Source organism: Pleuronectes platessa, chromosome 4 (genome assembly GCF_947347685.1).
Source record: "Pleuronectes platessa chromosome 4, fPlePla1.1, whole genome shotgun sequence".
Classification (NCBI taxonomy): Eukaryota; Metazoa; Chordata; class Actinopteri; order Pleuronectiformes; family Pleuronectidae; genus Pleuronectes; species Pleuronectes platessa.
In genome coordinates, this window is record NC_070629.1 from 4,069,952 (window position 1) to 4,083,334 (window position 13,383).

General features: G+C 40.9%; 1 protein-coding gene across 1 annotated transcript in view; it reads left to right on the forward strand.

Annotated features, from left to right (window-relative positions):
- The first annotated feature begins 487 nt into the window (after positions 1-487).
- LOC128439046 (whirlin) overlaps positions 488-13,383 on the forward strand; it is a 123,932-nt gene continuing 111,036 nt past the window's right edge. The window contains exon 1 of the mRNA XM_053421866.1: positions 488-1,198. Coding sequence (XP_053277841.1) covers positions 488-1,198 — 711 coding nt within the window. The remainder of the gene's footprint in view (positions 1,199-13,383) is intronic.

Below are 13,383 nucleotides of genomic sequence, written 5' to 3' on the forward strand. Positions count from 1 at the left end.
GTAGAGACCTGACAGACGCGGGAGTGTGTCTCGTGGGCAGAATAAACAGTGTGCAGGCCACATGTTGTTGTACGCTAACGGTATATCATTAACAATAATTAAGAGAGCTTTCCACGGAGTTTGACCCGCCGGGTGGATTCCGCACAGGACATTATTTGAATCGTGGAGGCTCGTCCCAGTGAAGACAGCGCGGGCACGCTTTTGTTGTTCATGGAATAAAAGACAACGGGACAGAGAGACCAGTGAGTTAACCAGTGCCTGAGAAAATGCGCGCATCACCTGGGGGACAGTTTGTTTTCTGCTGATGCAGCGTGTGCAGCGTGGGTCACATCAGCGCTGCTACGCAACTGTTGAAGTTGCCCGACGCGCGGTGAGGTGTTGCACGCGTTGCTTTCAAACGGGCGAATCAACTCGAAAGGGGGCTTAACCAAATGCCTGACCCGTCCTCCGGTCTGTATGATGCACTGTCCCCTCGTTATGTTGCAGGATGAGCGCTGATCTGGAGCGCGCGTCGCTCAACACACCCCTGAACTCGGGTGGCTCAGGCGGCCGTGCGCTCTCGGCGAACGTCCGGCGGCTCCACAACGCTCTGAACCTGCTGCTCAGCGACGTGGAGCGGGAGCACTTCATCCACTGTCTCAATGTGTACCACGCCAAGCGCAACGTCTTCGACCTGGTTCAAACTCTCAAAGTGATTCTCAGCACGCCCGGCAAACGACAGCTGCTGCCCATGCTGCGCCTTGTCATCCCGCGGTCCGACCAGCTGCTGTTCGACCAGTACACGTCCGAGGGACTCTACCTGAAGACAGACCTGCTCCCCAGCAACGGTAGCGCGGAGAGCTTTGGAGACGAGGGTGACTCAGCTCTACAAAACTATGTCAGTTCCATCCAGGAGCAGCCCCTCACCATGGGCTGCCCGGACGGGTTCAGCGCCGCGGCGGAGCTCTCAGCCTCCTTGGCCCCGATGTTCCTCGAGGGCGCCTTTGGAGATGTGCGTCAAGTGACCCTGACGCGCTCCCGGAGCCACGAGGGACTGGGCTTTAGCATTCGCGGCGGGTCAGAGCACGGCGTGGGGATCTACGTGTCCCTCGTGGAACCTGGCTCGTCGGCCGAGAGAGAAGGACTGAGGATCGGGGACCAGATCGTGACCGTGAACGAAATGATGTTCAGCAATGTCTCTCACATAGACGCAGTGAAGGTAGGGCTTCATATGTGCGCGTGAGTGAGTTGTTGCTGTAATCGTATAGTTTATTTCTAAAAAGGCCACACGATATAATCTCCATGAGGGGAAGAATCCGGTCAGAGTGAGTGAGCCTGTTAGATTTTATGCATGCGTTCCGGTTGTAAACACTGTATGCTTCAGGCACGGAGAACGTTACTACAAAGGAAATGAAGTGCTGCCCTACAAACAGCGCTGCTTTCTCCTACTGCTAAGCCTCTAGTCCGACTAGATCCCTTTTATTCATTCTTCTACACCACTTGGCCATGGCTTAATGCTATATGACTGCTGGCGCCATGAGCCAAGATGAACCCTTATTCACTATGTCGCTTTTTTTTACAACAAAACCCCCAAATGTTGTTTCCCTTTTCATGCCAGAGACTCAGGGATCCCCATGAGATTTACATTCTACTTTCATTATACTTCAATTAATCAATTAAGTGTTAAGTTGTTCTGTCTAAAAAAAGTTCACAGTGGAAATAATGCTTGTTAGATTTGTCAACCATCAGGTACCACTTCTGAAGTTGCTTTGCCAACAGGCCAAAAGCCAAAGTTATATAATATATATCCTCACATCTGTGAAGCTGGAACCAGCAAAGGCTTTGGGCTTTTTTCCCAAATGACTACAGCGATTAATTGTTTATCAAAACTTTGAATTTTCTTTGCTATAATGATACTAATCAACAATCATAATGTATAATGAGATTAATACTAAAGGAGCAACATTGGAGACGAGGGTGATATAGTTTTAATTGGTCCGCAAGCTATATCTTCTCTCTCGCTGGCCTCTTATCTGTGCCTCCATAGAAGTCCATTTGTGCTGCATATAGCATTGAAAAATGGCATTTAATTACAGCAATTAGTCTTTCCACAGACAATGTCCCAGTACCTGTGATTACTTGTGAGAAAAATTTTAAATAGAGATAAAGCCTCAGTAGAAAGTGCACATCTCAAAGCTTAGGCAAATCAAATCGAGAGAGAAAGTATGTTTTTTACTAGGGGACCCACTAGCCCCAGATTTCATACAGTTTTCATGTCAACACGATCAGATCCTGTAGTGTGTCAGATTTTTGCTGTGACAGTAAAAGGGTTTGGTCTCTTGGTCCTCATGTCTTAGGCCTGAGGTTAATTTAATGGGATAGGCCACTGAAAAGGAAAATTCACTCATTGTCTAACCACTACGCTGGTGTAGGGATGGGTAAAGTGTTTGAGTCCACAAAACGCTTTTGGAGTGTCAGGGGTAAACAGTGTTCAATACAATTGAAGTAAATGTTGATACATTTTTCAAATTTGAATGTTCGGGCTTTCGTACACAGGACCAGTATGGAGGCATTTTTTCCTGTTTTTTTTTTTACGATTGAAAAATTGATCACTAGTTACCCAAATTGTATTGGATTTGGCTGCAACCCGGTTTCCCCTGAAACTCCAAATGTGTTTTGTGGACTCCAACACTTCACCAGCGCCTCCATTAGCAAATAACAGGTGTGAAAGGCACCTCAGACATTTCCTGGACCATGCACCAAAATGTAGTCACACCAAAAGAGGTGGTTTTGGACCAGATCAAACTCAACCATGGTTTGGCTCATTTGTAGTGTAAAACCCCTTTTTTTTAAAGTTGGACCAATAGCAGGAAGTTGAGACAGCATGAAACAATAGAATATATAGGAAATGTATATAAAAAATGTCAGTGAATACAGTAGAAAAACTTACGACACAGCAACATCCAACGCATGTCTTTCTTCAAACCAATTGTTTCTAGTTTTGATATAAATGATGCCAAATTGGATGTGAAGTTAGTTCCCGTTTTCATTGTAAAATGAATGTTGTACAACAGCACTATCACTGTATTCTTGAGAGATGAGAGCGGGTCACCCAGTAACTAGAAGGTCGGCTGTTTGATCCCGATTTACCCCATTCTGGTCCTGATGTGTCCTTGGGCAAGGCACTGAAACCCAAATTGCCCCTGATGCCTGTTTTGACCGATTGTGATTTACAAGTAAAAGAGAAAGTGCTGCACACGCACTGTATAAAAGTGTGTGTGAATGGGTGAATGTAAAACCATCCTGTTTAATACTGAGTGGTCATCGAAACTAGAAGAGCGAATAGTGGCAGTCTACAGACAATGAAATCCCAAAAATTAATTTACAATCTCTTGCTTTAATTTTGTGCATAAAGAATCTGAGTGTGGACGTTAAACGTGATTTACATTAAGCCAGTGACTAAAACCTCTGCTTCACCTCAGATCTGTGTCACGAGAAGAAATACGTTAATACATGAAGCAAACAGAAATGTGATGAGACATCCTGTTGTATCCTCTAGTTCTGCCATATTTTCAAGGAGAATTATGCCTAATAGTCACATAACAGTAGCGGATTGAAATGTACATGAATTCACTTTTATTCATTTGGAATCGTTCAGGAAATTTGTTGTGTATTTAAATGTGTAGTACATTTGGATGGAAACCTGGCAAATGTGTAACGCCTTGAACACAACATATTACTTGTGCTTTACCAGGCCAGTGGGAAATAATGTTTATAAAGATCTTACAGAACAGATTAGACAAAGGTCTCAAGAAGCAAAATAAATCTGATCCTCAGTTGTTTAACACTATCCCTGATGATGTTCTGTTTTATTGTCCCAGACATTAATGTTTTATTTGCAGCATGCATTTGTCTGTCTGACTGCAGGACTTTTTTATGACCTTGCAAGCTTTTATCCCTGAGTCAGACTTTAATATACTCCACCTACAGCAATTTCCAAACAGAAACAACACTTTTGCGGAGGCTGAATAGCTCAGGCCTTGGGCAGTGTCTTTTTTTGGAGCAAATAAAGAGGCTTTTCACCTGCCTATACAGGGATTTATAGAATTAGTCCAACATGGGGGGGAAGAAAATAGCTTAACAGCTTTTTTTATTTGATGATGTGTTCCAGCTTATTTTGTTCAGCCTATCAGATAAATGGGAACGTCTGGATATTAGTGACCTCTGATCCAGGCCTTAACTCCAGGTTCAGCACACTCCAGCACCAGAGGACACTCAACAGACCTTAGAGATGGGAATTACGACTCTCTGAAGGCTGGTTCTTATGTCTCTGGTCCTTTATTAGAGCCACCACTCTCTTTCTTATTGGCTGGAGACTGAATTTAAACCGATTGACTGAGTGATGAAATTACACCATTGCTTGGTTTTTGTTGCCAAAAAACAAGACCAATCAGCAGCGCAGTGTCAGTGTATGACCTCTAAGTACTGAAACGGATTAAACAACATGATTTCACATGGTAATGAGTGAGCTGTGGAGATTGCCCTGCGTGTTTTTTAGAACTCCAGGCAGAATAATTCCCTAATTCCCCTTGCTTCCAGTCTTAATGCTAAGCTAGGTCCACTCTGCCCTGTCTATAGCTCCTATATAACACACAGACAGGTATTAATGTTGATGTCACAGTCAGAAAGAGAGCACATATTTTATTTCTCCAAATGTGTGAAAATGTGAAAATGACAACCTGATTTAGGGTGATGTTAAACCGTTTATTTTTTCGTTGACAAATGAAGACAATATTGTTGAGTCGTATTGCAAACAATTAATCTATGTTTACTGCTTATCTATAATTATAGCTCCTCTGGGACGAGTGTGCTGCTCCTTTAATATTCAGATGTAAACACAGCTAATATTTCCAGCTCCTGTACAAGGTGGGGGCTCTCGCCCTGTCTACATCGCTGCTCCCACCACGTGCCAAGTTATTCATTACAGTTCTTAATGAAGCTGCTTCCGTGTAAGCTCGCTGCACCAGGGGCCTGCGCTTGTCTGGCACGTGACTTCAAAGGTGTTTAGCAGCAGGGTGGTAAAGGCCAGAGAGGTAGCTGCTTACACAGAAGACCTCATTTGGGAAGATACATGTATTTATTCTAGATTTATTCAGGCAATTCTGCACTTTATAAATTAATGAGCTGGCTTGCCCCTGAACACAGCAAGAACAAGTTGGACTTTATTTAAATTGGTGTATCAGGATAGCTCAATATTTTGGAAAATTTAAATTAGAGAGTTATGTTAATCTCTTGATATTTATCAACTGGGTTAAGTTAAAAATTTTAAATCAGTTTTGGATGAATTCAATGACGGTGACACAATTTTGGGTTCACTAGGTCCTCTTTCTTTCTATTTGTCACAAGTTTGAAAATACCATGGTGGCCCCTCCCCTTCTGCAATACGTAAATTAGAAACAGAATGCAACACAGTCACATACACACACAGGCACAGTTGATTTATACAACCATTTCTAGCTCACTAAAAAGGGACTTGAGAGGCGTGAAAGAAGAATCTAACTACACAATACATTTTTGTTTATCCTGTCTTATAATGTATTTTTCCTGGAAACAAGCAGCAGATGGATTTTCTACCTAATACGAACATAAAACTGTGACCTAAAATATCCAGTTTATTAGCACTGTCACGCCTCAGTAACAAAGCACCTCTTGGGTCGTCTGACTATTGGGACTGGAATAGATTTCAGATTTCACACATCACAACTGTTGGCCAACAAATGGACCTGTGGAACATCTACCTGAACCTGCTGTGTGAAACAAGTATTTAATAAAGAGAGACATGATCTGAAACGGGCTCGTTGGCAGTTGTAATATTTACTATAAACTCATGCATTCAAAGTCAGAGAGAGTAGTTCCAGAGATAATTTGTTAAAATGCTCAAAAGACTTGTTTATAAAATTATTAATTCAATTTCCCGCAACAATAACACATTCTGTTGTGTCACTGCAGATGACAATGGTGCTGCAGATTAACAGAAAATCATGATATTCTTCATAATATAGTATCTGTCAATCAAATTCCAATAGAACAATTTGTAATTTAACCTCATTCATTTCTAAAAGTGGCTGCTAATGTTACAAAACGTGGTAGGCTAGCACACAATCACAGCAGATAGTGAACGTGCTTGGATCCATTTTCCTGTTATTTGGTTTATTTACCTGGTTTATTTACTTAATTTATTTACCTGGTTTGTTTGAAGCAAACACTCAAAATGCACAAACAGACCCATGTCTGCTTGAGGTCTTCAATTTGTTTAAGTCCTTTAGTCTATTGTCTACTGGAAACTACTCCTTTACAATGGCCAGAATGGTCAGAGATCTGTCTACGCTCTTGCTTGCCTCACACATGCCCTTTCTTCTTCTCTTACTCTTCTCTTCTCTGCCTCGCTCCATTTCTTCTTTATCACTCTCACCAGCCTTCTCTGTTCCCTTGCCGAAAGTTGTTGTTGTGTATTCCTTTTAGATACTCTGACAGAATATTAACCCTGGAGACTGCACAGAGGAATGTGCGTCAACAAAATCCATCCTCACTGCATCACATTTAAAATGGGAGTAGATATTCATGGGACATTCAGTGATGTTTGAGCTGCAGAGAGAGCATCGATCTGTGTCTATTTGTATGTGTGAAATTAGGATTCTGGGAGCTGAGGCCCACTGTGTCCCCCACTGAAGGTCAGCAGCCAATAATGAATAAAATAAAAAAAGTCGGGAGAAGCACTGGGGTGTTTCACAAAGAGACAGTGAGAATTCAATCAATTAAAGTAGTTTGATTGTTTAGGAAATCAGTCTGAATGGACTGAGAGGATTCGTTTTCTCTAAAGTTGGCCTTTTGATCACATATTTTAAACAATTAAAGTTATATCTGTTAATGTAGACTTCACAGATTTTATCAAGTTTTCACTTTGTTAGACCACTGTTAACACAACCAGTGTTGGAAACCCTCAGAATAAGGGCCAGGCCAGCAAACCAGGCACAACACATTTTCTTTTTCATAATAATAATTTTAAGTTTTTAGTGTTACATGAGACAAAACAGAATGTGGGAAAATTATGTAAAACAAACAAACAAACAGACTTCATTTTTTTCTGCCTGGTATTCATCTTGATTTATTTTCTTTCTGATCCACTGCTTGGAGGAGTGCACATATAGTTGCTGCGCTTGTAGCTTACTGGCTTACTTACCTCACAGAGCGTCATACACAATGTCTGATGATGACATTTACATAATGTGGACAAGTGCATTGTATTGTTTACACTTAGTCTAAAGCTTAGGCTGCTGATTTGTATCAACTGAAATGAAACAGACACGTCTGCTCTAAAGATCACGTGTCATTTGTTCTCCACAGAAAAAAGCATCATAAACCATAAGGGTGAAATTCATATTTTACATTTATTGCGTTAATGATGGCAGATTTTGAAATCTTTCAATAAAATAATTCAGACAGGCTGTCTGTGTAAGTACACAGAGAACACATTTCCACCCAGTCAGCAGCCATTGCCCAACACAAGATGCACAGACAGCAAACAACAACCCACTCTAGCTTCCCTGCTTAAGTCAGCTTCTTATCTTACCTACTAACATACACATATCTTGTCCTGCGCTTTATTTTGTTGAACGAGCTGCCAAACAGTCACTGGGGAGAGTTTAATATACATAATATAATATAAGTGCTACTGCAGCACATTAAATAACATATTCATATATTTTTATAGCACTTCTGTCCATTAGACACTGGTGCTGCCCTCATTCTTCAGAATTCCTGCCAAGAATGTGCAAGACACCAGTTTGTTGTTACTGTCTGTTATCCCTGATATGATAATAACGCTGCTGAAATTCAATGAAAAACAACCGTCTCATTTGGCTGAGACAAAAAGGATCCATCAATTATCGACTTCATTATTCTTTTGTTGATATACTGATATACCACACCAAGCTGTCGTCACAAAATAGTTTAATCTCACAACATTTTCTTCTTTTTTGATTGCCCGCCTGTTTACTCTACCTACACATAGTGCTTATACTATATCTATATCATGAGCCTCTCTTTACCTTATCAACAGATTTAGTAAATGTTCCAACTTATAAAAATTGAAAATTAATAAAAATACTAGTTGAACCCAGATGCAATGGCTACAATGCTTCAATATTAATACACAGTGTTTGTGATGAACTATGAAAAAAGGGGTATGACTCAATTATAATTAATTTCTTCTTTCTTCTTCTCGGACATGATTTATAATTTTTTTTTACATTTGTTGATAAAGATCACATAACTGCTCTGCCTTTTTGTCACTTTGTTATATAGATTTTTTCAATTTAAAAATAATAATCAAACCTAAACCTTGTTATATTACATGACCATCTCTGCAATTATGCAATTAAGATGCTCTGTGATGTTTAAAAAGTCCAATTGTTGGAGCGACTGTGTATAGTGTCATAATAACACGGCACAGATACTGTACTCTAAATAATACAGAGACAAACGTTATGTTAAGCTGCCTTTATCAAGTGCATTTCACTTGGGAAGTCTGCAGGGACTATTTCCTCTGATGACCCTTTGACCACTTCACTCTTCCTCGACAGCACAGGCGGGGTCCTGTGAGATGTGTTGTCATTTTTAATAAACGCTCGTCAGTGGAGCACTGCTCTGGCACAGGTACAATACAACAGAACATCCATGTTAAATGGCCATTGAAACGTCACGCTAATACTGTTGTGAAAATCAGCATGCCTCGCAGACATAACGTGGTACAGATGTTTGTGGGATTTCATGCCAGCCATCTCCTTGAAGCTAATCCTTGATAGGTAGAGATGCACTGGGCGTTTGGCAAGAAATACTGGTGGGAAGGGGAACATGGGATTTACTGTTTTCAATGAATTAACTGGCATTCACATCCGTTTTAATAAAAGACTCCTGACTACATGAGCATAACAGAAAAAGCCAAGGATATAACCTCATCTGAAATTAATTTATATTTACCCTGTGCACCAGCGCATGGATGCAAGCAGGGTATTTTTTCCGCCCCTGTGTGTCACGTGTGTGTGTTTTCAGAGTAACACAACAATGCATTGATGGATTTTCACTAAATCTCCAGATGATTAACAGTTGGAGTTACTTGGTTAAAGATCAAGTTCAACAATAATATGATCAGAAAAACATATTTTCTATGATATACTGCAAATAATAGAAAGACAATATAAAAATTATATTGTTCAGAAAATGATTCACTATCATTTATGACATTCAGAATTATGTCATTGAATTCAGAAAATCAAAATCAAAAATGCTTTTATTTGTTATATTTCTGCATCCTGTAGGACTATACACATGACCTGTCTGATCATAGGATTTTTGTCATCCTGTTGTCACTATGAAGTTGGCAAATGACTCAATTTACAGTTTATTTAGATACAAGATACATTTATTGGTCCCAAACACATGCACAGTCACACTACATGCAGATGAGGGTTAGGGTCCTCTGCTTTTGACCCATCTGGTGAACATTGCCCGGGGAGCAGATGTTGGGGGAGTAAGATGCCTTGCTCAGGGGCACAGGGAGAGTGGACTTTGGAACATATCCAGGTGTTGTCCATTCAGGTATGTTTTTTATTGTCACTGCGAGGAGTAGAACCAGAGACCATCCAGTCCGTCTAGTCCACCGCCTCTCCCTAAGATCATCATCATCATAGATCATCCATCATCATCATAAAAGATGTCATGATGAATTCATTATGAAATGGCAACATTAGATTATCAAAAAGTTAGCATTGCCTGATTGGGGTATAACACACGTCCAGGATATATGGTAAATGGTCTTGTAGTTATATAGCACTTTTCTAGTCGTGATGACCACTCAAAGCTCTTTACAGTACAGTTTTACATTCACAAACACATTCATACAGTGCATCTATTCGCAGCACTTAGTTATTCTATGGGGGGCCATTTGGGGTTCAGCATCTTGCCCAAGGACACTTCGGCATGCAGATGGGTCAGACTGGGGATCGAACTGCCGATCTTCAGGTTAGAGGACGACCACTCTACCCCTCAGCCACAGCCGCCCATCTGATGCTTTTCATTGAGAACTTTATCCCTTTTTCACTTGTTAACCTATGTGTTGTGAATATGGTATTTAGGCAGCAATATATCCAAGCCGTATTTAGGCCGTGTAGGTTGTGTGGTTTATGGGATGGCCCTAACCCTAACCCTATAGTTGGCTTTAACTGTCTAGAATCAAGCGTATTTGAATTTGACATTTCAGAGCAGTGCTGTATGTGTAACTCTGGGCACTGTTTGATTTTATTTTTAAACAATGACTGCTTCATTCTCAATGTGTGTGGGAAAAAAAAAGGGATTACGTAATCACAACCAAATAACTCCATCAAGCACATTAGTTCTTCAACAAGCCCCCCCTCTCTGCTTCAGGTTGGTCCATGGTGATTAGAGCTGCGAGAAGTATTTCAGTAGGTGAGGTTATCTTTTGTTGTCAACTTGATAGAGCCAAAGTGACATGACCGCTTGTTGGTAGGACAAACCTCGCTGGCTGCTCGGCTCCCGTGGCTGCTTTTCCCTGTCAAAACTCCACTGCTGGATGCTGCTGTTGTCAAGTGTCCTTGAACGCAGCTCTCTATTTTTCAAAGCAGATATTCTAGGTAACAGGGGTCAGTGTGTGGGAGAAGCAAATGGGAATCGGCTCCCTGATGTGGAGGAGCAGCCTGACATGTAGCTACAGTGAAGCAGAGAGCAGAACAGCTGTCCCAATATTGTGTGTGTGTGTGTGCGTGTGTGTGTGGATGTGAATACAAGTTTGTATTTGTCCAATAAATGTTTGTTTACATGCATTTGCATATGCATGTGTTCATGAATTTTTTGTGTTTACACAGGCAAAGTAAATACTACATGTGTAATTTTTTTCTGTGGGTGGGTGTTATTTTTTAAACATTTGCTTTAATTTAGTCTTACATTCTGTGTCTTTGTGAGTTTTTATAATTTCAACAATCATACAATCGTATTAACCACACCTAGTTCTTACTTGACTAAATGTCTGTCCATTTTAATCTCTTCTTCGCCGAAAATATTTGCTCCAGGACTCTGGGGAAGAAGTCAAATCAGTAACATGTATTAATATGACCCTAATGTGATAAAAAGGGAGAAGGGGAAAGAGAAGCTCTGTGTGTCATGTGTCCCCCCGAAATTCTAGACCTATATCAGCATGACTAAGAGCAGGTCTAAAACAAGCCTGGAACAGCTCTAACTATAAGCTTTATCATAAAGAAAGGTTTTAAGCCTACTCTTAACGTACAGATAGTGTCTGCCTCCCGAACTGAAAGTGGGAGATGATGTCACAGGAGAGGAGCTTGATAGCTGAAAGTTCTGGATCCTACTTTACTTTTAGAGACTTTAGGGACGACAAGTATACTAAGTGCAGTGCTTTATACTGGGTTGATGTGATACTATGAGCTCTTTTAGCTATGATGGTGCCATAATATTAAGGGCCTTGTAGGTGAGGATTCTAAATTCAACAGGAGCTCAGTGTAGTGAAGCTAATATGGGATAAGTTTGATGTCTTTCCCTGGTTCTTGTTAGTTCATTTTGGACGAGTTGCAGAGTCTTGAAAGACCCCCTGCTGGAGCATGATAATAGGGAATTACAATAATCAAGTCCAGAGGTAATGACAGTCACTGTACTGTCGAATGACGTTGGTGCTGTCTCATCATCGTCTTATCTTAGTCATGAAAAAAAGGTTGTTGACACATTTACTTTTAATTAAGATTATTATCACTGCTTTGGGGTAGAATTCGTTTTTGCCTGAAACAGTCAGATGCATCCACTCACGCTGAGGTCACTTTCAGTCCACATGGAATGCATTTTCGTACACCTAGTAGTCCATCATTTTTGTTGTGTTTTGTGTACACACATACATCTTCATCCTACAGATAGAGAGACAGAGGCAGTGGTACTGCGCCATGTAAACACCTCTTTAGGCTGTTTCCACGGCCCAATGGAGTGCCAGGCTACCCTGAAGTCTCTGTTCTCAGGTTCAGATCTGTCAGGGTGGAGTCTGATGTTGTTGCTGATTGATGGTTTAAAACAAGTATATCAACACTGCTACAAGTGCAGTATTCACACAGCACTACATATTAAGGAAAGGGGAGGATATGTTTTGTGATGTTTATGTAATGTAGTGGCAAGAAAAGTCCAACCCGAGAGCATAAGTGAATAAGGGATAAAGGATTAAGCAGTGATCCAGAGAGAAAGCTATGGATGCGAATGCAAATGGGCATAAAAGGGAACTATATTCTTGCATGTGAAAATGTTGCGGAAGATGCACAAATTCATCTTCACCTCCAATCAGCAGTAATAAATGAAAACTTACCATAAATGATTTAATAAAATAGAAATAACAGTGAAATGATACTTTTGTACCAGCTCTTGCTCATGCTTCAGTGGTAATCACATAGCTGCTAAATGTAGCTGGAGGTAAGTGCAAGCAGCCAGCAGAGAGAGAGAGAGAGAGAGAGAGAGAGAGAGAGAGAGAGAGAGAGAGAGAGAGAGAGAGAGAGAGAGAGAGAGAGAAATCCGGTGCAGTAACTGTGACAAATGAACAAGTAAAGGAAAGCAGCAGGCACAGGAGATTTGAGGTGACAGTCAATTTAACTCAATATACTTCCCCCACACACTCGCACAAACACACACACACACACACACACACACACACACACACACACACACACACACACACACACACACACACACACAAAGACAAACAAGCATACAAACAAACTCAGCAGAAAAACAAAATTATCATGGCTTCAGAGCTCTCAGGAAGGTATGTAGTCCTTTATACTGCATATAGCTAATGGTGCCTGCATACACCCCCCCCCCACACACACACACATGTTAGCTCTATTTACCACTGTACTGTATGTGAAAGTCAATACACAACATTACTGTTTGCTTCTCTCTGTGCTACTGTACAATAGATGTTCTGCTTCTCGACACCAGTGACGTATGTAGAGATGAATCTCACATACTGCCATCATTTGAAGTCAGTCCAGTAGGGAGTAGCAGAGCCCCCAGTATTGGAGCCGCTGCATATCACAATCTGTCACACTACATTTTTATAGCATCAATTACTTATTTAAAACAGCCTTATCAATCAATCAATACAAAAATTGTATGGCCCATATTCACCAATCAAAATTTGTCTCATAGAATTTATCAGTAACACTTGGAAGAAACTACCAAACAAAGCCTCCATCTGCTCACTTGGAAAGGTCAGGTTTCGTCAGAAAGGGTCCTGAATGAAAATCTGTTTGAAATAAATGTGTAACAGCAGATACATAC